The 27,231-nt window shown below is 36.5% G+C and overlaps 1 protein-coding gene across 9 annotated transcripts in view; it reads left to right on the top strand.

Annotated features, from left to right (window-relative positions):
* Positions 1 to 373: 373 nt before the first annotated feature.
* Positions 374 to 27,231, top strand: part of CERK (ceramide kinase) — a 46,062-nt gene continuing 19,204 nt past the window's right edge. For 5 of the 9 annotated variants that reach the window (XM_026055571.1, XM_026055572.1, XM_026055567.1 and 2 more), the window contains exons 1-6: positions 5,726 to 5,789; positions 9,251 to 9,364; positions 10,494 to 10,616; positions 13,554 to 13,679; positions 14,223 to 14,286; positions 18,740 to 18,885. In XM_026055571.1, coding sequence (XP_025911356.1) covers positions 5,741 to 5,789; positions 9,251 to 9,364; positions 10,494 to 10,616; positions 13,554 to 13,679; positions 14,223 to 14,286; positions 18,740 to 18,885 — 622 coding nt within the window. In that variant the 5' untranslated portion in view covers positions 5,726 to 5,740. Of the gene's footprint in view, positions 595 to 1,308; positions 1,454 to 5,725; positions 5,790 to 8,602; positions 8,646 to 9,232; positions 9,365 to 10,493; positions 10,617 to 13,553; positions 13,680 to 14,222; positions 14,287 to 18,739; positions 18,886 to 27,231 lie in introns of those variants that run through there. The other 4 variants (XM_026055570.1, XM_026055566.1, XM_026055568.1 and 1 more) reach the window with 4 other exon arrangements.

Below are 27,231 nucleotides of genomic sequence, written 5' to 3'. Positions count from 1 at the left end.
CGCCTCGCGCCGGGCCCGGCGGCCTGGGGGGGAGCGGCGGCGGCGGCCCCGCGCGGCTGCGGAGGAGCGGTTGGCCTGCGCTGTCCCGCAGCGGCTCTGCGCGTGCGAGTGCTCTCAGCACCGCTCAGAAGCAAGTGTTGACTGAGGGCGCGGGCCGCGGCTCCTTTCCTGACATTGGGAAGGACGTGGCTGCGGTCGGGTTTCGCACATGCTGCCGGTGCGCGGCCGCTTTCCTTCAGGTCGCCCGCCGGGTGCTTTCAGCAGGGCTCCGGTGCCCTTTTCCCTCCCGAGGGAGAGGTGGCGATTAGTCAGCGCGAGCGGAGGCCCGTTGGCGGGAGGTCGGAGCGCGGCGCGGCGGGGTGAGGGAGCGGAGCGCGCCTGAGGGCCCCACCGGCCCGGGGAGAGCCGCGCCCGCACCCGGCAGCCCGGCCTGCGTGGGAAGGATGGCGTGAAGAACAGGGCAAAATAACGACAAAACTATCGCCTGTGGGCAGCTGGCTGCGTTGAGCATATCGACCGATTAATCAGCTTGTGCATTTCAAAACAAAGCTGAAAAACCAGTCATGAGGCGCTTAGACGTTACACGTGAGCGCAGTAAGTTCCTTATTTTTCAGAGAATGTCATTTAAGTATCCAGTCTAAGAATGTGCTTTTGATAACAAAGGAAGAAAATCTGTCCCCGTAGTTGGATGACAAAAGCACTGGTTAGTGTAATTTAACCCTCTTGCTTCCTGGCAATGTTAGTATGTAGAAGCATAAAGCTTTTAATGCTGTATTTAGGTTAGTTTTAGCAGGACATGATACACTTCTGCAACTTCAAAAGTGACTTTTTAAATTACATGACGGAATTATGGTTTAAAAACCACTTTCATGCTAAGGTAGTGTTTCAGGCATTTATTATCTTTTAAAATAAGTTATTTTTGAAGCTCTTTGCTTACTGAAAGACCTCATATAGCTTTCCAAAGAAAGTTTAACTTTCGTGAGATCCTAGTTTAGAAAGGTTAAACATAGGCTAATGGTTTATTATGTGGTAACAAAATTGTTTATAGTTCCCCATTTGAGCAATCTGAAAAGTGCTTACTTACAAAACTGCAAATGGGAGAGAGTGCTGTTGAAAGGAAAGTACCTCACAAAATTTCCGAATAACTTCTGGGAACTTGTGTACATGAAATATGCAAGCTTTAAGTGTTATTTTGTCAGATTCTCTGAATCTGTGGATTTTTAAATAGCTATTCTTTCTGTTATTTATATAGCCTTATCAGTATGATATGTGAACATCTGAAAATGTTTAATGTCCTTCTTTTCACAGCAGCTGCTGTAGAGTGAGAAATTGCTGTCATCTCCATTTTAGAGGTGGAGGAACTGAGGCAGAGAAAGAAAAACTAAGTGAATGATAGAAAGGTTGGCTAGAAGTTTATTTGAAAAAGGTTGACTGTAGATGTCTCCAGTCCCAGGCAAGTTCCCAGACAGTTAAATAGCCCTTCCGTTCTTATCACTTACTTTTCTTAAATATTTTTCTGTTTTTATTAGAATATCTTAATGACTTGAGGCATTTTGAAAAAGGGGAGGGAGTGAAAGAGAAAAGACCCCAGAACACATGTAAGAATTTGATGTTGCAGTTTACATAACTAAAAATTGGTCATGTTTTAAATAATTCTTTAAATAATTATCTTCTAATTCCTGAAAACATAGAACACTGTATTTTATTATCCTTCCCTTGCTATTGTGTGTATACACTCTGATGTACTCTAATTCTTTTCATCGGTACTGCTGAAAATTATTTTAAAATTCCAAACTTTAGTTGCCCAACTAACTGAACTTAAGACTCCAAAGAATTAGCTTTTTAATTCTGCTGAGCTTAATGTATTGTTCTGAAGAATAAGCTGTATGCTTCTGTAAATAAATGAGTCTAGGGAAATCTATCTGAATGTTGAATTTAAAATACGAAATTTCAAAGCCTTTTTGCAAGAGTTGCTCCCATTAGGTAAAGTAAACCTTGCTTTGGAGAGAATACTGTTGAATTTTGGAAAGTCTTTCTAAAAATGTCTTTGCAGAGTTACTAATCGACTGACATGTGGGTCAGACCGAGCTCAGTGGCAGCTTCATTTTACTATACAATAGTTCTTCAGACCCTGAAATGCTGCCATAAGATCCCACTGGCCCTATTGCTAGTGCTACAGCTGCTTATGAATAAGTTTTCTCAATTTATTCCCCGTTGACCAAACTGAGTAGGAGCCTGACCTGAAGGCTGTTCCAAAGTGAATGTGCATGGTGGTAATGGTAGAAAAGAAGAGGGACCCATTCTGTAGCAATACCCACCAGGTTGGAGCTTCCTGAGATGACAAGCCTGGTTACTGAGTATGGCCACTGTCCTGTAATGTAGCTATTTACAAGACTTTAGAAAATATGAATTGGAATCAGAAGAGAAATGAGAGGGTGGGAGAAGAAAGAGAAATGCCTGAGTGTTTTGGAGGCAAAAATACAATTTATCTAGAGAACAATACGACAATGCATATCTTCTTCTTAACTTCCTGATTTAATGTTGTGTTTCCTGCACTGGTGCTTTAATACCATCTCAGTTTTATATTGTTACTGCCTTGTTGTCTGTCAGCTTTTTTGAGACCTGGAAAAGTTCATTGTGTTCTCTACAAATATTTTGGAAATATGAGCAGCATACATGATGGTATATAAATAAACTTTATAATATAGAAGATGGTAAGTTAGAAGCATATAATTTAAGAGGTGTAGCCTGACCAAGATTGATATCTTTCTACCATTTAGCCTTTGACTGTGTGACTGCTGTGCATTATGCCTAAATACGCTTAATTATGCAGTATAAAAATTCTATATTTTTTGCTTAATATGTAGTCATTGCAGTGAAACAGTCTTTTTTGAACTGCACAACTTGGTGAGAGTTGTTTATCTTCTATGTATTCATTACCGTCTGGCATTTAGGCACATGGGAAAAGATGTTTTGGTGTATTATTATTGTCAAGGTTTTCAGACTTGCACAGATAAGAAACTGGAGCTATAGTGGGTTATTATAAAAGTGATGAAATATCTGACTTTCCCTGTTGCATCCAAATTCAAGAACAGACAGGAAACAGTAGGGACTTTGCTGTCCAGAAAAATGTAGTTATGTGGAGTATGGGGAGATTCTTATGGTTTCTCATCTTTGCACAAAAATATTAAAATATTTTTTGGAAAATCCATTCTGTCAGAATGCTTTTTGTGAAAAAAAGTGTTAATTCAGTGGAATTATTTTTAATGCAAACCTTGGAAGAATGCCAACAATAACCAAATTTTAGCAGGTTTGTTCAAGTCATGGTATGTTTATAAAACCTTAAATCCTAAGTATTGTTTATTTCCCTTCCTCCTGCTGGATCTCATTTAACAGAATCGTATTTTCAAGTGCTCTCTTCAATGTAATGAGGTTCCCACTTCCCTGAGAGACTTTTCTTTTCTGTTAAACTTGTCTGAACTTTCAGGGAAAAACTTTGTCTTAAATTCTTCATGTTTTCTCCATTACTTTTAGCTATACACCTTTCCTTTTTAGATGTGTCTTTATTTTCAAGTATTCTAAAGAACACTCTTCTTCAGCCTTGAAACACAGGTCATGAGATTTAGTTGTTAATCATAAATAGCTTATGCAAAGCTGGGCTAATCAGTTCTATTTTATCCTCCTATTGATGTCACAATCAGTTTTTCTGGAGTAACCCCTTGAAAAACTTGCATGCCAAATTTGGTAGAAGATTATGTACTGCACATATGTATTTATGGGTACTTAGAAGTCTTGGCAAAGATTGTATGATGTCTAGCACTAAGAGATCACAAACACCAAATGGGCTTCTCTGTCATTTTTCTGGTTTTTAATTGTGAAGTGAAAGCATGAAGGGAATGGCTGAACTAGGCACTGCTCAGTATACCTTCACTTATTCTGTGTGCTTTCTTTTAACCCTTCTATTTCTCCCTTCAGTCTCCTCCTTCAACCCCTCTTCTCAAGCTTCCACCCCCCCACCCCCCCGCCCCCCCCCCAAAAAAACCCCAGCCACTTAAGGGAGTATGCAGTTTTGCGCACTTGGCCATCCAGCTTCTCTTGTAACACTTCTTTGGGACTGCTGCTACCACTCCTTTACCCCAGTGGCTCGTTGCCTAGTCCCTAGTCTCAGCACTAGTACTAACAAGGCTGTCTGATGCAATTCCCATGTTGTGGATTCTAAACAATGCTTGATTTGAAATATTGTGCAGAGGCAGAAAAGGTGTGCCTGCTTGGAAGCAAGGTCTGTGCAGCACCTGCAGTATGTTGCCACATCTTTAGTTAAAGAGTATCTTGCATCAGTTGTTCCCAGTTGGCAAGCTTGTATAGAAATCTGAACCAGGTTCTTCTCTAGGCCATTCTGATGATTACACTGAGCTGGTAGGATGTGGAGGATAACAGCTCTAGAATTCATTGTTTCTTTCACTGGAAAACATATTATTTAAATATAGATGCATACAACATTAACAAATGCATGGTTTTCTAAATACACTTTTTTCTTTCTTTTATGGTGAGCATGTGCATCTTAAGTAACTTTTTGCTTTACTATTGAAATACTTATAGCTGAGTTGAAAAGATTTAATTTGGAAATTAAAAACAAGCAGGAAAACATCTAATACTTAATATGTGAAATGCAGTAGCAACTGTGTGTCTGATCTGGTTCATGAAGTATTTGAGGGTTCATTTAAAAAAAGAAAAAAAGTTCATATATCATGCTTGGTTGTATTTTGTGAGATCATGGCCTTCAGCTGTTTGTGTGTCCCCTCCGCCCCCCAGTTTTGAATGAAATCATTTAGTCTCATGACTCTTTTTTTTTTTTTCCCCCTAGTTTTTTTTCTAAGGATGTGAATTCTATGGAATTGTGCTCTGTTTTATTATGCACCATCTTCTTTCATTCTGGTTTTTATTAGACACGTCTTTCCCTACTGTATAGTCAATATAATGCAATGTACCTTCTGATGGAAAGCTTTTTTTTTTTTTTTTCCTTCTCTTAGATGAGGGAAAGCTTAAATTTAAGATAACTTACTATTCCTGAAGTCTGCAAAAGTAAGTTAATTCTTACTGACTGAAAAAGAATTCACTTGACACTTGTATTTGTTTTTAAAAATACCTTTTCTTTAAATCTGCACCCAAGCTTTTTAATCATTCGTATTTTTAGTTACAAGATTAGGCTAATAATTAATTTAATTCTGAATGTCAGTGTATCCATGGGGCTGAGAATGAACTAAACTTCTCCACCTGCCATGATCAGAGGTGTTTTTGTGCTACTGCACATTGAACTAGTACCTTTTTGAGGGGGGAATTTGGCTTGTAGGATAAGTGGCTGGCAGTGATGAATGAACAAGGCTAAACAAATCTTGACTTTGGTTCTGAGTAAGTTTGTTTGTAAACTTGGGAAATGTTCTGTGGGAACATGCAGACATGATGCACCAAAAAGCCTCTGTTGGACATAAAAAGACACTTCACACCTGCCAATTCCTCTTTTCACAAGGAAGATCCATTGTTAGTGTGCTTACCTTGTATTTGCGTGGTGTTCCCCCTCCCCCCCCCACCCTGCTTGGGAAAGCAAGTGGGGGAGGGAATAGTATTATGCATCTAACACAATATTTTGCTAATCTGTCAGTTTGCACTTCAAGAAAAGTGTGAAGACACTGTAAGACACTGTAAACCTGTAAAGCGTTGTGAGCTGGACCTTCAGTTACTGATGACTGGCAGAGCCAATGTACTGGGAGGATTGTCACCTGCCCACTGTGGTTCGTCTGGATTTTTTTTCTTCTGCCATTCCTCTCCATTCAACTGCTCCGGCTTTACAGCTCACTGTTCTATTTAGCATGTCATTTATGTTAGACATTGAACATGGTGAGACATGAAAACATTTGTCAGATGTGTATAGTTCTTTGAGGAGATTGTCTGAGAAATTTGAACTGTACTTCAGCATTTCTGAGCTTGAAACTTGGTCTCTTGAATCTAGGGCTGTATATTGGAGCAAAGTTGTGTTTTGCCTGGAGTTTTGCCTAGGATTCTGCTGTGTGATATGTGGTTGGGTGTATCATACTGAGCCAAGTAAAATTGTTAGTTTATTTGGTATGGCTTGTGCTCATAGTTCAACTTCTTTCATTAATATTGATCAAGTAGTGCTGGTGTCAGTATAGTTCTTCGTAAAAGTAGCAATAAGGTTCTTCATATTTTGGGAGAAACTCATAAAGGCGAACACCAGATATGCTAAAAAAATGAAAGAAATGGTTCATGCTACTTGATAATAGGGTCAGTGCTGGGGGGAATAGGTGTGGGAAAAGGATTATAATCAGTACAGTACATTAAGCTTGCCAGCTTCTCAAGAGAGGGAGGGATGGACCTTTCTGGTTATTGTTATGGGGTTGGTTTTGGCAATTATACCACGTGACAGTTGGCAGATAAGGGCATGGTGTTTATTGGAGCAGGATTTTGCTGCTTGTATTGTGGATCTGTATTTGATTTCCTGATGGGGGGAACTTCTCCCTTTTGGGGGTGAGGGAGAGGAAGGCACTAAACAGTTTGCTTGCCAATAAAACAATATATTGTATAACTTTTAAGTCAAATTGTAGAAGGCATATTTAGGTTGCTGGAAATTCTTAAGCTCCATCCAAACACAAATGCCATTACATCCAAGTTTAGTTTTTGTAGGCTGTAGGGAATGTTAAAAATAACATTCTCCTATTTTAGATAGCTTTGCATATTTTCAGCCCCATGCGATTACTGTATTATGGAGTGTGAGATTTTTTGACTAGCTTAAGATTGAAGAACTCTGTCAGGGCAGTGGAGTTGCTTGATGTTTGTAAAGTGTCAGGTAGTACTGAGGGGCCTTATGGCTGGCATTCATAGAAAAGAAGTATCTCAAAGACTTTCCCCAAACCCTTAAGATTTATGGAGGGAAGAAGAGATCCCACTTCTCATGTTCAGGAATTTTTCTTTTTTTTTCCAGGACATGTAACTCACATGGCTTAAGATTAAAAAAAAAAAAAAAAAAAAAGCATGTATTTAACTAAATCCATGTATTTAACTTTGCTTTTTTGCTGCATCTATGAAGAGATTACCTGGAAGAATAGGAATTTCATAATGATGTGTTTCTGAGAGAGAGAGAACATACCTGAAGAACTAGGAGAGCTTAGTAAAACTGTCGCTGGCTTCAAGGTCTAAGGTTGTTAGTGTAAGCTGTGTAATATGTGCACCAAATAAATGCTTTCAGTGATACTGATTTGAAAGTGTGTTTTAACGTATTTGCAGGTTTGGACAGCTATCTCTTTATTATATAGAAAATGCATAATAAAACAATGACTTCTATTGCTGCTCCTAGCATGAGTGCTAATAAGTATCCAATACATAAAACTGTTTCCCAAAATGTTCATTACAACACTGTCATTTAAATTTTGATTTAAATGTAATTTCTTACTTTCATATCATATCTGTGAGCAATATCAAAATGATTTATCATTAAAGTGCAATCTTTATAAATGCAACAAAGCTTTCTTTCATATTCTGACATATGGATAGGTGGCATAGCCAATAGAAAAATAAGAACCAAAAGCAGTTCTAGAAAAGAAAGGTTAAACAGACTTCACCCTTCTCTTAGTTTTACATTCCTTCTCTGTTCTGCATTTTTTCCTTGGATAAATGGATAAGTGGATAAGCATGCTGAGATCCCATAAAATAAGCAGATCTTTTCTCTATATGTCAGGAAGTTCAGTTAATTGTTACTGTCCAATATTAAATACTTGATGTAGTCATACATATGTATGAAATGTGTGTGTGCATGTATGTAAAACTTTTAGTGAGTTAGTCTCTGCTCTTGGATCTTTATCAAGAGATGCTGTAACTGCTGCATCTCCTCACCATGCTTTAAATATAGTAAATGCAACTATTACAAGCTGAAATTTGTTTCACGAGTAATTAACAGCATTTGAATACAGCCATATTCCTAAAAGGAGGTAGTCATAAATGAGGTCAGTGTAAAGCTGGGAGACTGCTAAGATTGGGAGATTTCTTTAGAATCAAGCTTAAAAAATCTTGGAAGATAAAATTAATAAAGGAATGTGCATTGAGTAAAATAGTAAAACACCTGTAAAGGAAAAAGACATGCTTGTTTAGTCTGACTGTCAATAGAATATGCTGTTACATAACAGCTAAGTGTGTTTATTGACTAAAACTAATAAATTGGAAGGGGAAAAACAATTTGAACTAGTAACAAATGAATTGTATTCATCACTGTGAAGAGGTCATGAAAAAATCTTGCTTATTTTACATTCCTCACCACCAGCGTGGTACTTTTGCAGTGGTGAGAAAGATGAAATGTAGGATAGAACAAAAGTAACAAAAGTATTACTGTTTGGTTTTAATGTATCTCTAATATAAAAATACTGTGTGTATACATGTGCTAACTTGTATGTAAATACATGGCATATGTTTTCAGGTTCACTTCCTTTTTTGAGATCAGGTGACCAGAGTATTTAACGTGGAAACAGAGAAATTTTGAAGTCAGTAGTGAAAATGAGGGGGAAAAAAGCTCAGTTTGAGAAGGATTGAGAAGACAGTGTGTTGAGGGACAATGAAGGGAAAAAAGATTGAGGATGGAGGTAATTCTTTCAAAATATAAGAGTAAGAGGCCTTTAATACTGAGAAACAAAAGTTCTTAAGTTGACTCAAAGGAAATACTTCTAACAGTACATTATCATAATGTCTAGAATTGGATTTAAAAGCTTAGTAGAACTTACAAATTTAAATGAATGCCTTTCTTTCATCAGCCAGCTGGGAATAACAAATAGCTTCTATAGTCACTCTGCCACTAGATTTAGCTGCACCTTCTTTGAAAAAGCTTGTGCTATTCACTATCAAATATCTGGATTAGGGGGGCACTGTAGGGGCAATCTTCTTATTCTGAAATCGGTGTTCCTGGATTTTGACTTCATTCAGAAAAGTTCTCATACTCACAATACCTAGCTTTCTCAGAAATCATAGACATTTTAAACAGTAACTGAAGTAGTTCATAGGTGGTTATGGATAATGTGCTTTGAGTAAAGGCAAAAGAAAATTGGAAATATTCAGCAAATTTCTTTTTATGCTCTTGGTTGTGCTTAATAAGCAGCTGCTCTGATTGCATGTCTATATTATGTTATATGTAGAAATAAGCATTCTGATGCTATTTTAAGATATTAATGTGTAGGATCTTGTGTTCATACAGAAAACTGTTTTGTACCAACATCTGAGATAATTGCTGTAGAAGAAACCGATCTTAACAAGAAACAGCATAATAGTGGCAAATGGCAAAAAATGGCAAAGCCACATGCTTTCACAGGTAAGGCAGTTACAGTTTCAGGATGCTTGTGCTAATTACTTTGTTGGAGATATTTTTGTGTAGACTTATATGCAAAAGGAATCTTTAGAAATAGTTTTTTGGGTTTTTTTTTAAGAGAACTGACACATAAAAAATATCAGTTTACTATATAAGGCTCTTTAGTTTAAAAAAAAAAAACTTGCTTTCAGAACACATGCTGTGTTTGGTTATATAATTATGTGCTAACCTGTCTCTATGTTTCTGCTGCTAAATGAATCTAGAGTAGGATAATTATTTTCTACTGCTTAACTAGAAAATCAGAAAAGAGAGACTGGAAAAATGAGTCCCTTTTGTTATTATTATTATTTTCTTCTTATCCCTATCCATCAGAATGTGTATATGTGAATGTTCTTTGTGTTGTTGATCGCGTTCTTACAAAAAAGTGCCAAAAAATATTGTTCTGGTTGTTTTTGTGAAAAAATCATGACCTTCTGTGCTGCAAAACTTGGAAAAAATGAATGCTCTTATGCCAAAGGTTTATGCTGTAGAGTACTTTCATCACATTTGGTCCTTCCAGTTATGATGACTGGTGATACTTCAGATGGAAAAGTAAGAGTTCTTGTCTCATCAGCCTAGTTGTTAAGAGAGATTTGGAATTTTCTTTTGCATTCTCAAATTTCAGCTTCATGAAGTTAAGTTCACCCAGGTCTGTAGGTTACATGGGAGCTGTTGCAAGGGCTTGGCTTGTCCTCCAAGCTCATAGTCTTTTATATAATGTAGACATTGCAGATTTTATTTAATATGGTTAAAGAAATATATAAGCTCAGTTAGCTTTTGCATATCTCTGTCTGTGATCAGTTTAAGGATGATGGATTGTATTTCGTTTAAAATGAAATGTTTATGTATTTGCTATAAGGTTAAAAAAGGTGAAGCAAGTGCTTTCATTTATGTTTTAATTTTTGTTATTTACAAATGTTGTCCTATTCATCCTATTCGTGCTCTGAATGCTTCTGTCATTTGCAGAAATGTGTAGTGGGGGTTAACTTACCCCCCCCGATCATTTTGAAATGTATTTGTCAATTCACAGAAAGTACAGAAAATATGGCATTCTCATTCTCCTCCTATTATTTTATTTTGTTTTTTTTAATAGTGTATTACGTGAAAAAAGCCCGAAATCATCGCTGGCGGTGTAGTGACGTGACATTTTGGTGTGTTGATGAGCAGTTGTGTAACCAGTGGATACAGGCACTGAAAGAATTACTTGAATTGCAGAGTAAGTTTGAGTAAGTTACTAAAATTTGCAGCATAATTTTCCAGGCATGTACATCAGTTAAGATTGTTTTGATATATCTGCTTTTTTGAACTCTTAAGACCAGCTCATGCTCAAAAGGTGAGGAAGCTGGGAGTTGAAGTGTCTCATTTTTGTTGCCACTATTTTGCATTTTTATAATCTTTAACCTGTACTAAGTGTTTTACTCCAGTCAGGGCTATAGGTTTCTTGTACATTTTTTCCCAGAGATAAATTACTCTCACAAAATAAGGACACACTAGAAGCTTAGCAGAGGTTTTAATGAATTTTAGTTTTGGAGGAAGTAAAGAGCAGATGTAAGCTCAGAGATCTGAGGTCCTCTAGAGATCGAAAGATTGTAGTATTTGTAAGATAAGTGCACAGGTTTTTTTGTGTGTCTGCATCCCTTGTCCAGTCTCTCCTGTCAATAGTATGCTTATGTAATAAATGTTTCCATTATCTGCTTTTGGGACTCTCATCTGCGAAAGCTAAAAGGAGTTTTGCAGGAGTTCTTCCTGAAAGAAATATCCTGACACATGTTAGGGAAGAGCGGGAGCAGGGCAACTGCTCGAGGGAAGGCGAGCTGAGGGTGAGGACAGCGCAGGTGGTGCCCTTGCCAGTCGAGGAGCAGTCCCACTGTATCTGAGCAGGGCAGGCAGAGCAGGCATGTGGACAGCAAAAGGTCACTTTGAAAGCGTAGACGAGGTACAGTAATTGAGTGCAGGGAGGCCAGTCAGGAGCAGCTGGAGACAGGACTAGAGACAAGCTACCTACAACACAGGTCTGAGGCCCATCCGAGAGACAGCGCCAGAAACAGGACTGGAGGCAGATACACCTACAACATAGCTCAGGCAAGGACTGAAGCCCAGGCCTAATCTTAAATGGAGGCCCCAGACCTATGGGCAGTGTGTGCATGGATGGAGGTCTCACCTGACACCGGTCAGGGTAATTAAGGCCTATTGGTACACTCAGGGCCCTGTCAACAATACATACATAAATTTCATAAGTTAGCAAGGTGTAATGCAATTTAAAATAGTCTTTTCCTCTGTTTCTGCCCACTCTTCCAGATATCACAAATTTAAGCAGCAAAGAACTTGGCAACAGTTCCTATTTCCCAATTTTTTCCTCTTGTTCACATTTATAGTTAAAAGTGAAATCAGATTTAAAACTGAACTTTTTTTCTGTGGGTGTTTTGTGCAGAAGCTAATACAATACTGGTACTGAAAGGGCCTCTAGATGCAAGCCAGATATAGATATTTAACAAAAAATGTTCTGCTGTACAGGCATTGGAAGCATATATCTTATTAATGTTTTTCTTTTGTATACACTATACATGAAGTAGCTGGCTTCCAGTAAAATCTTCAGCCAAATTCTTTCCTTGAATGCAACTAAAAAAAAGGAGGAAAAAATGCAATCCTGTTCTTGTGCACCCATTCACTGCATAGGAGAGAGATGTGGCCTGGCCAACAGTAGCTGTGGCTGGGGGGTGGGGGGGACTTCACACATGTAACCATTCCTGATTTGCTTTACATGTCTTTATAAGCTTAACACAAAATAACATCAATCTCAGTTTGAGTGCAGATGTTCATTCTGTTGGTAATAAACCCTTTCAGAAAAGGTGTAACAGGTGCTCAGGTGCTCTCGGAAGAGGACAGTGTTTGGATGCGTGGCAGCCTTAAACCATTCAAACAGTGTAGTATGGGTGGATTTCCTGTATGAGTGTGCTGATCTAAACTCTGTTTATTTTTTTTTCTTTTAAAATAATAATTTAGAATGCTCTCTGAGGAGATTCAAATCTTATAGCACATCTTTCTGTTCCACACAAAAAAGGAGGGTCTTTAAGTGTAGCAAGCATTACCATTTCAACTGTTTGTCAGTACGGATATGTAATAATTGTTTTGATTGACACCGCTGATGTAAATCCATAACTGTTTGAACAAAGTTGATAGTAATATCAAAGGTCTTTTCTTGGGGTGGGAGGAGAAGGAGATTAGATGCATAGGGCAAGCTGTTGCTGTACAGCATGTAGTTCTGTGAGGTATTTTTATTACTGCTTTGCCACATGAAGGAACTGTGTTTAACCTATGTTACAAAAGCAGGAACTATTGCTTAAATTTATTTAAGTGTGCCTCAACCACAAGTGCCTTTCCTTTGCTGCCCTTGCTTTGTCTTTTGTTCTTTTGTGATCTTACTGTATGCTTGTGATACTAATTTTATCTAGTGGAAAAGCACTGTGAAAATAATATGCATAAGAATGTGAAAATAGTCACATGAAGTCAGACCAAAGGTCCATATTGGCAAATATCCTGTTTCCGATGGCCAGTGGCAGCTTAGGAAAGAGCATGCGAAGGCTGCAGTGATGCTTCCCCAGCACAATAGTCCAGCTTCCAGAAATCTGTCTGAAAGGCTTCCTGAGCCTGAGATTGATTCAGAATGGTTTTTATCCTGCAAGTTGAGTTTGCTCGTTTTGGTGGCTTTGGGGATTTGTTTTTTTTGTGTGTTTTTTTGTTTGTTTTTGGGCTGATCTAACTTGTAAAACTACAATATTGGGAGGTAGAATTCCACACTTCAATGATGTACTATATGCTTATTCTTTGTTTTAAATTTTCTATCTGATGATATTATTTGAAACCCCTGGTTCTGCTGGTGTGAAAGAATAAGTAATCAACATTACTGATTCTGAATTTCATTTCCCCATTCACTCAGTCCTGAGTATACTCAGTACAATAAACAACTTAGATGAAACGGGTTTCTATAACTCTTTAATAAAGAGTTATTGAATTATAAGAGTTAATAAAGATTATAAAAAGGTTGGGTGCTGTGTTCACTTTAGTGTTTTTCAGGTTTGTTTTTGTATTGCTTGTTTAAATTTTTATCTTGTGTACAGAAGCAATGTATTGCAATTTTTTTTCCGTTTGACAGAAGCTAGACCAAAGCAGTTGCTTGTGTATATTAATCCATATGGAGGAAAACGACAAGGGAAGAGGATTTATGAACAGAAAGTTGCTCCACTATTCAGTCTGGCTTCTATCTCCACTGATGTTTTCAGTGAGTAATGAGCATTTTAGTTTCTTAATAAACATGATATGAGTTCTTTGAAACATCTCCATGTAGCTTAAGTTGTTTCTGTTATTTAGCTTTACTTGCCAAGTGGATGAAAGATGTGGGAGAGAGGGAATGGCTTCTAATTAAAGCATGGGTAGCCAGGAAAATGAAGATGATGCATCAATTCTCTATTTACTAAGTTAAAATTTTATAAGTTGTTATTTCTGAGCTATTTGATTTCTTCATTTATAAGACACTGCTTTTTTCCTCTTTTTAAATTTACTATTTAAATATCAAGATAATATATGCCTAAGCAATTAAAAACAATTGTTTTTATTTGCCCAATTTTTTTAATGAAGTATTTCTTCCATGTATGTGGTAGTACATGCCTCTTTCAGTTCTTTCTTTGGCATAAAATTGTTTGAAACAAATCTTATAGGTAAGCTGTTTTTATGGTCACACTGTAATAGAACCATGGTTATTAATGAATACTGTTCTCTGTGAACTATTTGAGTAAAATTGTTTTATGTGTATATTTCTTCTTAGTAACTGAACGTGCTAACCATGCTAAGGACAACTTATTTGAGGTTAATATTAATAAATATGATGGGTAAGTAATTTCATTTGCTTTTTTTCTTCTTCTCTGCTAGCTGATATATTGTGGCCTGTCCTATTCTTGTCTCTCTTGTCACCTTTATTGATATTACATTCATTGCAACAGACAAAAGTTCTGGAGTGCATTCCTTTCTGTAGGAAGAGCTCCACATTTAGGAGGAGCAAAGGAAAATTGGACTGCTTCAGTAAACCTGTTTAATATACAATATACTGAAATGTAATATAATGATATTTACGTTGTTTGTTTGTTTCTTCACACAAATCTCATGCAAGGTTTTTTTGCTCATTCAGAAATTGAGCATTCTAATATTATGTGGCAGCCCAAAAGATATTCTGAAGTATTTTGAGATACAGGTGAGCTTGACATATGCATGAGTCCAGCACATTGCATCAGTAGTGTTTGGTCAGTGTGTAAAAGCTGTGTGCAGTTTAGAAATAAATAGCTATGTTTGAGTTAGTTCCTCTTGTCATGTAAGGTCATACAAATAATCACTACATCCTTTGGCTTTATTTTTTCCACCTATTTGTTCTGTTGTAGAATTACTGTTTTAAAAGTACAGTAAAGACTTAAACAAATGTAATTTCACTGTTCAGATATTAAATTTGCAGTAGAAGCACAATATTTCAGTAAATAGACTAGTCATTCCAGTTCTGTTTCATGACATGAAGAGAGTTACATGACTATGTAGGAAATGATTAAAATGTATGCAGAACCTATGCAAGTAAATTTTCATAACTACAGTATGTTAAGATAGTATGTTGCTGTGCTTGTAGACAGACACATTAAAACTGGAAAACTGCAAAAATAAAATGTTTCATATTTTTTACAAGTACTTATGCTAGAGGAGCATACCTATATGTATGATATTAATCAAGTGAGGGCATGATGTTGACAAATTGTGGTAGAAAGTAACTACACTCACAGATTGAGTTCCTAGACTTCACCTGCTTTAAAATGAGTTGACCTATGTAAACAGTTTTGACCATACTGGGATTTTTCTTAGTTTTACAGAAGTGCAAGGAAAGGAAACGGGGATCCTGAAAGACCTATTTATTTATGTATTTTCTCTTAATGTGACTTATGTGATTTGAAGTAGAATAACACTGAAGCTTGGTGAAATTCCAATACAGAACAGAAAAGGGAAGAAAGTGAGTCAATGTCTAGAATTGTCTGTGCTCTAAAGAGATGCCCAAAGTGGTAATAATTCTGGCCTGCAAGGTTCGTCAGGGACTATCAAAACAAGGTACTCTCATGTGAAATAGGGGAAGAACATGTAGCTGAACATTTTGGTGTAGGTGGGAGGATTTTATCTCAACTGTAATATTTCAGCACTTACTGGGCTAAAACTAGAAAACTAAAGTATTGAGAAATAGTTCAGCATGCAATTTCTAAAATTTTATATTGATATAAATTAAATGTGTCATCACAATCTATGCATATCTGTTTTCTCATTAAGTCCCTGTACCATTTCCTCAGAAAACTAAAAATGAATATTTTTCAGGAAATACAGAAAAATAAATCATTAAACAAAGTTTGGGTTTTTTAAGCTATATAATTTTAGGGAGAGGAGCTAAAATATTTAGGAAATGTTATAACATCAAAGTGGGGGGAGGAGAAGAGAATGCTTTCCTCTTTAAAAAATAAAAATAAAAATAAATAAATAAAATTTAACTCTGTAGCTAAAAAAACCCCCCTAATCTCAAGATGCAATATATATATTGCACTGCAGAAGTTGGATGTTCTAAGAAGTCTAGGGATAAGAGAAATAACTTGAAGCTTAGCATTGGCTGTAAGATAGGCTGGTGAGTTAGGTTCCAAACAGAGGTGAATTTACCATCTGATTGAGGCTCTTTGTTAGAATCGACAAAAGGGAGAGAAGCCTTCTCACTTCTAAATATGCCTCTTAAAACACTAAAATTCATTCTGAACAACTTTTTTTTAAAAGGGGCATTGACTGAGTGTAGTGGTACCTGAAGCATTTTCTGTAGACTCAAATTATCTCTTCCTGTAGCGTTTTGGTGGTGGTGGTTTTGGTTTGTTTTGGGGGTTTTTTTGTTTGTTTGGTTTTGGGGGGGGTTGAAGTATTAATAGGAGAACTGCTTCAGAAATCCTACCTTTTTAATATAAGATCACCTGGTTATAGGGAAGATTTTAAAAATAGTTGGACAGTGTAACTGTGCTTGTTTTCATGAAGTTTTGTTGACTTTTCTCACATATAAGAAAAGTTTGTTTTGATTCCTTCATCTAATTGTTGTCCACCTGTCCTCTTAGATTAGTTCTGATAATAAAGAGAAAGTCACTTAAATTATGAGATTCTTCATTTAATCTCCAGATTTCCAACTTGGGAATGTCATGATTGCAATTTCAAAGCTAGGTATAGGATTCTTAAAGCTAATCACTTCACTGCCTTCCAAGTGCATACTTGAGACCGCTTATTTATACCTATTGTGAGTTTCCTTTTTGTTCTTCCCATTTCCCCTTGTAAGAATTTCCTTTGGTGTGTGTACTAATCCAACAGCTCATTGATAGAGCAGCTTCCCCTTGAAGACAGCTGCTTAAAGTACTCATAACATACCATATAGCAAGTTCTTGTATATCACTATGCAGAACAACTGCAGTGTGCTGTAATATTGCACGAGTAATGACTGTGTTTAGAATAACTGATAGAGACAAATCACTATACTTCCTTATCCATATGCCAGTTTCACAAGTCTTTAAAAACTAGAAAAAAGAAAACTTTGAAACAATTTGACAGAGTAATTCTAAAACTCATTTGTTTTGTGTACCAGAAGTCCTTTAGTAACAGTAAATTGAATGAAGCATATGTAGTTTACTGTTATTATCTGTGGGATGCTAGTCTGTTAGAAAAAAATGCAAAAAAACACCCTAGCAAAATCTCTTTTATGGTATTTCTTCACTAAGGGTTAAGGCCTTGCACATTGACCATCTGATGTTTGCATTTGATTTGAACATACTAATATTGTATATGTGAATTTCTTTATCTGTCAGCATTTACCCTTGGTAGGCATAGACATCCATTTCATTCTGTCATTTCTGAAACTGAATATACTATTTGTTAAGAACAGAATAGTATTGATTTTTTAATTTCAAACAAGATTGATACAAGATTGCTCTTAAATTGAGGCAGAAATTTGTGCACCCTTAGTATCTTTCTTAGAATCTGCGCAGAAAGATGAAACAGGCTACTCAAGTTGAGGAATAATGTAGCTAAGCTTTGAAAAGAGAAACTCATTATAAAAATGAAAAACAAACGCCCTCTTCTCTCGCAGTCTCTTAGGCCTTGACTGAGAGATGGACAGTGTATATTATATGACTGTCCTCTTCATTCATTAAACAAATGGCTGTTTTTTTCAGAATTCCTTTATGCTGAAGATAAAACAAAGATAGCTAAATTTAAATCAGCAGTACTTAAAAGATAAAATCAACTGACCTGTCCTATGGAACAAGTGCTCGTTCTGCAATATATATTGCTGACTGTGTGAAAGAGTAAGTGTTAGATTATGCATTGGAAAAGATTGCTAAACAGTAAACTTTCCTAATCATGTATGCTGGGGACTATATGCATAATTTTGGATTTGTCATGTGTTCCTTCAAAGTGTATTTGAATTACAGCTTTTCAGTTAAAGATGTTATGCTTTTAGAGTACAGAGTGTGTATTTGATTATTGTGCATGCAATTTATACTGCTGTAAAATAGTCTTTTACTTAGTATTTGCTTGACTGTGGACTTTCTGCTGAACTTTAACATGTTGAGGATCTGTGTAGCTGCTGCACCAGCTATGACTCGAATCAGTTTTACAAAACAAAGTTTTTGCTGGTAATGTTTAGAACTGTGTTTCATTATGAGTGGCTCTGTAAGTCACATGCCTTCTGTCTGTTTTATGGGCTTCTGAAGTTCAGCATGTTCAAAAGAGCATGCAAGCATGCACTTGTCTGTTTTTGACTTTTGTATAACTTATGGCCCTGTTAAATGGATAGTGCCAAATATCACACTTCTGTCTGAAGCTACAAATACTAACTTAACTTTCCTTTTTTTAGTAAAGGTACCATATTTACATTTTGTTTACCTAATATACTTACAAAGCTGTATGTACAGTCCTGTTCTGTGTTTTCCTTGTATAATGAGTTTCCACTGATATTTGTCGTCTGCACATAGCAAAAGAGAATAGAGAATTATTTTTTTGGTTGCATTCCAACATTTTTCTAACATTACAGAAATGTCTAGGTACATTTGCAGTTGAGTAGCTTGAATTTGTTTTTTCTCCTTTTTGTTTCATTCCAAGTTGACTGTGTGCTCCTATAATCTGTAAAGATGGAGAAGGAGAATAGAACAACTTTCTCTGATGTGCAGTGCATGCCCTACGTAGGATACTTGCTGTGTTGTTTATTGACTGTTAGTGTGCATTCTAATTTGTGTTTCCTGGCAGTGTTGTCTGTGTTGGTGGGGACGGCATGTTCAGTGAAGTGATGCATGGTCTCATTGGAAGAATGCAGAAGGACTCTGGCATAGACCAAAATAATCCCAAAGCACCGTTAGTCCAGTGCAATATAAGGATTGGCATAATTCCTGCTGGTAAGAAAGGGTTAACTTTCAGTTTACTTTATTCATTTCTTTAACTTCTTGATAGTAGGCCTAAATGTAAAATATAAGCAATATTATTCCATAAAGATTCCTAATTAAAACTGTTGGTATCCCAGTATAATTACTGATCATATGCAATCCTATTTGGAAAGGATGCTAGAAAGCAAGTCTAAAATGTGCAGTTTTAGAATTTTTAATAATGAAGTAGCTAGTTGCTTCTTTTTTGTTTTTATTTTATGGCTTATTTTGTAGTAATGCAAGATAAGATATTGACAGTAATACCTTAGCCCATCTGAAAACATTAATGAGTGAACTTTACTGAACAGACACTTAACTGATAAACACTTTTCCAGTTCAAAATTCTCTGCAAATTTAGTTAAAATTGCAATGAGAACCTCCCATAAACCTGGTAAATTCATATAAATGCTAAAATTCCTTCCCCTAACCTCCAGCTGTCATTGCAAGAAGCACAGAGCAACTACAGCTGAGGAACAGTTCGCAGGTTCCAGAGTTGCCCTTGCTGCTTTTTAGAGGTGCTATACCTTCACACTTTTAAATGACAGTCACTTTTTTAGGAAATCCTGACTACTGGTGTTGGGAGGCATTGATGAGAACTCTTTCTCAGAATTGAGTTCTCTGATAAACTGTGTGGTGTAGGGGTGTGTGTGTGTGTGTGTGTGTGTGTGTGTGTGTTTTAGTCACCACAGGCACTCTTTGGATCAGTCTTGCAGTTCAGTTGAATGGCCCAGGTGTTACCTCACCTCTCCAAGTAAAAGACTTGATTCCTAACATTCCTTCAAAAGTGTAATTATGAGATGATTTCCTCTCTCAGAATTGAATTCAAAGTTGCAGCTCTTTAATAGCATCTACAGTTTTAAAGTCTGGATGAAAAGACAAATGGACTAGTCAGTGTCTCTTCTATGCTGTGTTTTTTTTGTTTGTTTGTTTTTTTATCAGATGGTTGAGATTTGAATTAAACTGATATGAGATGACCATTATGAGTTGCTGACTAAAACACAGATTTTGAGAGCATTTGACACAGGTTACAAGAATATACCAACTTGAAGTAAAATATTTTTAACCTTATCTTTAGGTGACTGATTTTATGTTTCTTATATCTTTGAAAAGAATGTATCCAAACCTAAATTGTCTGAATTGCTGCTTGGAAAAAGCTTAACCCTTTCCATTTGTATTACACCAAAGGTTAGATACATAAAAGTTGTGATGTGAATACATTTTTATATTTTTTTAATTGCCTCTCTTTCATTCCCGTGGTTAGCTAGTATATAATTACTATATATAGAATTAAACTCTGATTTTATTTGTTAAAGCATTATATTAAAATCAATTTGTGTATTAAACTTACAAAAATAGAATTGGAAGTGCTCTGCCATTCCTTTCCCTTATTCAGGCAAATTTCTTCAAATAAGGGCTTTTGTTTACATAGTTTGCTTTCAGAAGAATTTGTCTGCAGGTGATATTCATGACGGTTAGAAGATACAATTAAAATACCAGAACCTCAGTATTAAGAGCTATTTCTTTGCCCTGAGGAAAAGGAAACGAACGATAAGCATCATGAAAGATTAATCTTGCTTTTTCAACAATTTTTTAACACATTTTTTCCAGTTGCACCTAAATACTATGAGCTTCACTCATATTAAAGTATTTCTAAAATGTATCAAGTCACTTTCTTCTCTTACAATGTTTTGGGTTTTGTGTTTCATTGTAGTGAGTTGCTACTCGAATGTATACTGCATGCTCTATGCCTGAACTAACATGAGGTGCAACGTTGTAATCAGTGCTATAATATAAATATTTTTCTTCAAGTCATTCAGATCCTTTAAAAATTCTTTATAACAGCATCTAAGGAAGCTGGCCTTGAAGTTCTAACTAGCATTTAAGAAGTCCAGAGGATAGTACACATCTTGGTCTGTCCGTATGCTGTACAATATTCAAAATGGTCCCATTTTAAAAGTATAGGAAGGTTCTTCTAGGAATATAGTTTTGGTGTATTTACCAAAAAAGAGAATCTACTTGCTGAATAAATCTTACCCTTTCTTAACATATCTGGCTGTCCCAGTGACCTGGAATCGTGTATGAAATGACCAAACCCGTGTATTGCAGGGTGGTGGGGAAGGCAGCATGAATTTTTTCCAGCCATTAGTGATGCAGTTCTCTCTGGTAACCATAGTGCTTACCTGACTGCCACATGATCATTACCTTTTCTGTAGTCTAGGTTGATGTGATGGAGCTCTGACCATATATTAACCCCAAGGGATCCCTTGGTTCCCAGACTAGTGCAAGGGGCTTGTTCCAAAAGAAGTGAAATTCTTAAAAAGAATTGAATTTTTCCTGAACTTTTCACTGACAATCCTAACAATACGACAAGTAGAAAAGAATAATGCAGTAGAAATCATGCATATAGGAAGACTTTGTGCATAACTCTTTAGTTCAGGATTTTAAGAAAACATTCGTTATACTAAGAACACACTGATGGAGACTAAAAGCAAACATTACTCAGGTTTCAGAGGTTAAGTTCTAAAGCTCTGTATGTATTCTTGTCTTCTGATAGATGCAGACAGTTAACTCGGTGAGGACAGGAGCCTAGAGTAAGGTAACACCATCTTAGGGACTTCAGCTTTTTTATTATTTAGCCCCTAACTGCAAGCTGTGTTAGCCTGAACAAAGGAAATTGTTGCGCTTTTGTTGCTGTGATTAAACTACATCTTGCTGGTTGAGCTGAAACGTGTGCCTACTTGAGGTTGGGTTGTCCCCCCCCCCCCCCAATTCCACTGACACTTTTCTCTAGTCTTTTTCCTTGCTGAGCTCACTCTAGCTTACCCCTCCAAGAAGGCCCCTAAATGGCCTACTCACAGAGATGCCAGGTGCTGTCATGTTAAACACATCTTCTTGTTGATTTCTTAGTTTGCTACATTCACAGTTCATTTCTCTAACATAGTTTTATACTAAAGAGTTCACAGCTTTACTGTAATAACTTATCTACCTCAGTGCAGTTTAAGATAGAATTAAAATCTAAAACCAGAAAATAGTGGTTTCAGTCTTGAATCATCACGTGTCCACAGGATTTCTGTTAAGAAGTCTGTTCCTTGCAGATGTTTTTCATAAATGTGTTCTTTCCTTTCCCTTAAGATGAAATGAAAACATGGCAGCTCACTCCTGCTTTTTTTTCTTCTATCTCTTCAGTAGTAGAGTTCTCTACTCTTGCTGAAACTGAAGCTACTTGAGAACTGGGTAAAGGAAAATTGTGGCCCAGAACCAGTATCTCAGTTGGGCTTGGTTCTTACATAGAAAATTCTTCCTCTTGAAGACCTATTCTTTCCCATCTCCATCCAAGTTCACATACCCTGTTCTCCTTTTCCAACTGGACTTAAGAAAGGGAGGGAAAACCAAACTTTCACATAAATGCAGCCCAACAATCCCTATTTTTCATGTGTCTCAATTTCACTATTACCTGTTCTGCTTTTCTTGAAGGGAGGATATAGATGAGCCACTGTACTTGTACAGCCCATACTGTTTAAAGCATGTTGTGGAGGAATCCTCTTACTTGTGTAAATTCCTCATGGGTCACAATTTTTATTTTTCTTTCTCCCTCATTTCTCCTCCCTGCTTTCCATTTTTGAATCGATACCTGTAAACATAGCACTCTTTAATTTTTCTTTTTTTGCTGCTTAAACCTTACCTCATTTCTTCTAGTCTGCCTTAGTCTTCAAGTAGTAATAAGACACACTTAACCTCTTCATCACTTAGGAGGTATCTCTGTTGTGTAATCAAGAACTGACCATAAAACCAATGTATGAAGCATAGCATTTCATTCAGGTTTCATCTAGCATCTGCATTCAAACTAATGCTCAATTCAGCAGGCTTAATTTTTGCTCAGAAATTGTCAATTTAATTGCACAAACATTTGAAACTAAAAGTGAAAGAAAGATTTAATACTAAAACACTTTCACCTGTATGACTTTTTTTTTGAAGAATTAGCTTTATTTCATAAACAGAAATCTTCAGGCTCTTTTTAAATATTAATGCTGCTTCTAAACCATGATTTGTGCTCTCCAGAGCAAGGACTTATCGTGATCGATGTGTGTCTAGCTAGTCTATTTCCTTAGTGTGACTTCTGGTTAAAATATCAACAATTCTTATACTTCATTGTACTTTGCTTTATTAAATAACTTGTATTTTAATTAGCATAAATAAAGGCTTCTACTCAAGTGGCCATTTCTGACTGCTGAACTTCTGTATTAGCTGCAGCCATTCTTCAAATATGCCAGTGTAAATTGAGATAAATTAGACTGATTGGTGTTGCAAACAGATTTGTTGTTAAGAGTACTTAGAGGCTGTGGCAACTTGAACAAGTTTTGCACTGTAGTGTGGAAATTACAAGTCAGTGCACCTACAAAAACTTTGAGTTATTACTTCTTGCTAATGCCATCTAGCCTTAAAGCACATCCAGCTGTGGTTTCTTACTACATTCAGGGTGGTAGTATACTGCCATAGAACTTAAAGAAATGATTTTCTCTGGTGTTAACATACAGCATTGAAGTTTCATCTTGTTGCTTTAATATTAAAACTGTAGTCGCTAGAGAAAACCCAAATAGCTTTGTCCAGCTGTTCTATGCCAGGTTTAGTAATAAGAATGAGTTGTCACTGTTGTCAGAAGCACCTTTAGTAAAAGAGAACTGATTATATTAAATGCCCCTATGATCTCAGCAGCTGGAAGAAAAATACTACTGCACTCCGTGCTATGGACTAATATTAATGCAATCATTCTCTTTCCAAAAACCAAGTCTGCTAGTCTCCCCTGGGAATAGGGAAAAAATCTTCCAAGCACTAGGGAAGATTGAGGAAAAGCAGAAAAGAAGTGTTAATTGCTATAGTAATTTAGACTTCTAGTGTTTCCAGCTCCCTCTCACTGTATAATCTTTTGTTGCAGTCAAGGATATGATCTCTGTAATGTGAAGTATTGAAACATGCATTGTGATTTATAATCAGAATGTTAACGTGTGGTTGTAAAAGTTGAGAATACTGAAGATGACACCACCAATTTGTTGTGTGAAGGCTAGGTAGAAAAATAGTTGGGGATTCATTAACACATTTCAAAACGAGAAAGAAGAAAGATCATGAAGCATGACTCAACTCCTATTCTAGCTTTCTCTGGGCTGTAAAATTTTTCTCGGAAAACGTGTTAAAGCATACTATAAACAGCTTTTTTTTTTTTAAGGACTGAATGATGTGTCCACAACCTTTCTTGTCACAAGGTTTGTAATATTTAATGATCTTTGTAGTTTAATTAGCGTTTCATTTTAAGGTTGTCCAAGGTACGTCCAATTTCAATCCTTAGGTCTGATATTTTATGTTTCTTCTTTAGCATTTTAAATCAATTATACTTCTGGAAATGAGAGTCTTAGAGCATTCAGTATTGTGGAGCTACTATAAAGACAACTGAATCAAGATTACTTTTACCTGTATTGATAACTTCTCCTTTTAAATTTATCAGCATTGCATTAGCCATTTTTTGTTGTACTGTGGTACTGAACTTTGCTGAAGTGATTATGTACCAAAAAAAGTAAAATAAACAGCCCAAAGTCCTTCTGAACTGTTTCTTTTTAAGCAAGTCTGACATTCTGAAGACATTAAACTGCTTTCTTGGTTTCTGGATGCTAAAAGGAAGGTGTGTAAAACTTTAAGTAGAAGCACAACTGTATGCACAGGCCATTTATCTCTTCCTCTAAAAATAATTTAATACCCTCACTTTTGAATGTGTCAGTTTCTTGTCATTTGAAAATTGCTTCCCAGAAAAGATGCCATCTAGACTTTCAAAATACTAAATGGTGCTGGACTAAGAATAATTCTATATGCAGTTACTCTGACAGTAGCATGACTCAGCTGATATTTCTTCACTGGGGTAACTGCATGAACTGTGTGACTTTGCAAAAATAATCAAAATGGACAGAACCCCCATTGAAGCTATTAATTTTACATATTTACAGTACAGAATTCTGTTGCCATGCTAATTTGCCCCTGAGGAGTCTGAATATGCTAAAGGAGCACCTGCTCCATAACCAGACGTGTCAGAAGTATCTCACATAGAGCAAATGCTCATGAACACTAAGAGTATTTCTATTTCTTTACTAAATTTGCTATTTGTTCTAGGATCAACATCTAATTGGCTATTGCTTCTGTCATCCCTCTAACCTTTAGTAGTTGGAACTACAGTGGCAGTCTTTCAGTTCTCTGGAATTTGTTTATTTTTGTATTTAGTCATTAAAAGCAAAAAAAAAAAAAATAGTCCAAATAGCATGTGTATGTTTTGTTTTAAGAAAACTTTTCTGTGAGTTAGTCATTCTAAGCATTTTTCAAAGGATTAATTTTAGCACTTTGCCTGTCCTCGTTTGTTACAGATGGTAATCTTTACATTTTTTGTCCACAGTATCGTATGGTATGAACTCTTCCATGCAACCAGTAAGAATGGTCTTGCATGTCACTTTAGTGGCTTAATGGCCAATTTAAAGCTGGTGAGATGCTTGTCTGAGCACCTGTCTGCACGACTTACCTACTTGCTGTAGTTCAACAATATTTGCATGCACAGAGAGGGGTGTGGGGAAATGACTGATTTACCTTAGTTGTACCTTACTCTATGCAGTCTCATCCCTTTGCTTTCTTAAATCTTGCTGTGGCAAAAACATGTTTGAGGAGTATGTACTCTTTTTAATATTTTAAATACATATCTTGACCATTTCTCTCTGTAATTAGTTAAAAGGAAGAATTACCTTGATTAATTTTTAAATCATTTTTAATACAAATTTTGGGAGGAAAAGAAAAAGCATAGAAGAACTTACCTATGTAGGAACTGTGTGGCTACATGATACCTTCTAATAACAGACTTTGGGGAAATAGAGTAATAATGAAACAGGGCTCTAGTCTACATAAATGTATGGTAAGGATTCAAAACGACTGTATTTGTTCTACCAAGGATTAGCTACTGTGGCAGCTGTTGTGCCCTTTACACACTTACTGATCTCAATAGGCTCTTAAGATATCTGAGACAGGAGTTCTTAGTTGGGAGACTTCAGACGTTTAGTTTGGGATTTAGCTATCTACATGTGGCTGCTTAGTGCCCTTTGAGCTGTACTAGCACTATGCAAGACATGTTTTATACTAGAATAGCATTTGGAAGCAGAGCAGAGTACTCTACAGCACTTGAACATTGGTGGTTGGTGTCATTTTTAGGGGAGTTACCCTACTTACAGTAGGTTTCAATTTGAAATTCACACACACATTTTAATGCCTACATTTAGGTATCTGCATGTAAGACAGGTATCTAAACTCATGTTATAGCTTGGGGATCTGGTCAGTACAGCCCGTAGGTCCTGTGTGCATCTGCCCTTCTTGTGCAGATGTCCTGCTTCCTGAGGCACCTCAAATGGTGTGAGATGCCTGTGTGTGGGCACCCTGAATCAACCTCAGGCTGCCATCAACCCTCCTGACAAGATCTCATTGACCAAAATGGGAGCTTAGACATACAATCACATGTCCATGTACACATGTAACTACTTTTAGGTGTGTTCGCCTGAAACTCAGTCCTGCCCTTGCATACTGTTTTTTACCCTTCCAGTACACCAAAGCAAAATGTAGTTTGCATACAGAAGACCTTTCTTTTTTAATGAGTTAGGGTTCAGTTAACATGTGGATCAACTGCTTTCTTCACACTTTCCTCTGAAGGGCTGCATACCTCTGTACAATCCATGGAAGCCTCTTTTATTTTTCTCCACTCTCTTATGCTGTTGCCCTTGAAATACACAAAAATTCTAGCAGGATGTATTATCACATTTTCTCTTAGTTTAGCCAGAACAAATAACATCCATCACCTAACATTAGCCAAGAATCACACTTTGTGTAAGCTTCTTGCCCAGACTGAGTGCTCTGGCAACCCTAAGCTGTTAATCATTCCAGAGAATAGAAGGGATGTAAGACAAATTCTAGATTTACATTCTAATCTCATTTTCCAAATTAGATATATATGGATGAAATTATCTAGATTTTGGTGCATTTTGCATGTGCTTCTACTGTGAGTGCTGTTTGGGAAGTAGTAGATTCCAAATCTATTCAAGACTGTTCTAATTTAAAACTAAGAAGAAAAACATGTTTTGTCCAAAATGATGTAGAATTTCTATTTAGTTATGAAGTGTTCAAAGAGATTCAAATCCTTATGCCTTATGATATATTTCAGATACTGGTTGAACATTTTTGTGACCTTGAAACTAGCACTGTTAGGTTCATACTTGGTGTGATGTGGTGTTATGACCACTTTTATTCTCT

This window comes from Apteryx rowi, unplaced genomic scaffold, assembly GCF_003343035.1.
Source record: "Apteryx rowi isolate R43461 unplaced genomic scaffold, aptRow1 scaffold_1238, whole genome shotgun sequence".
Taxonomy (NCBI): Eukaryota; Metazoa; Chordata; class Aves; order Apterygiformes; family Apterygidae; genus Apteryx; species Apteryx rowi.
Note: the sequence above shows the minus strand (reverse complement) of the source record. Positions and strands in the feature narration are given on the sequence as shown.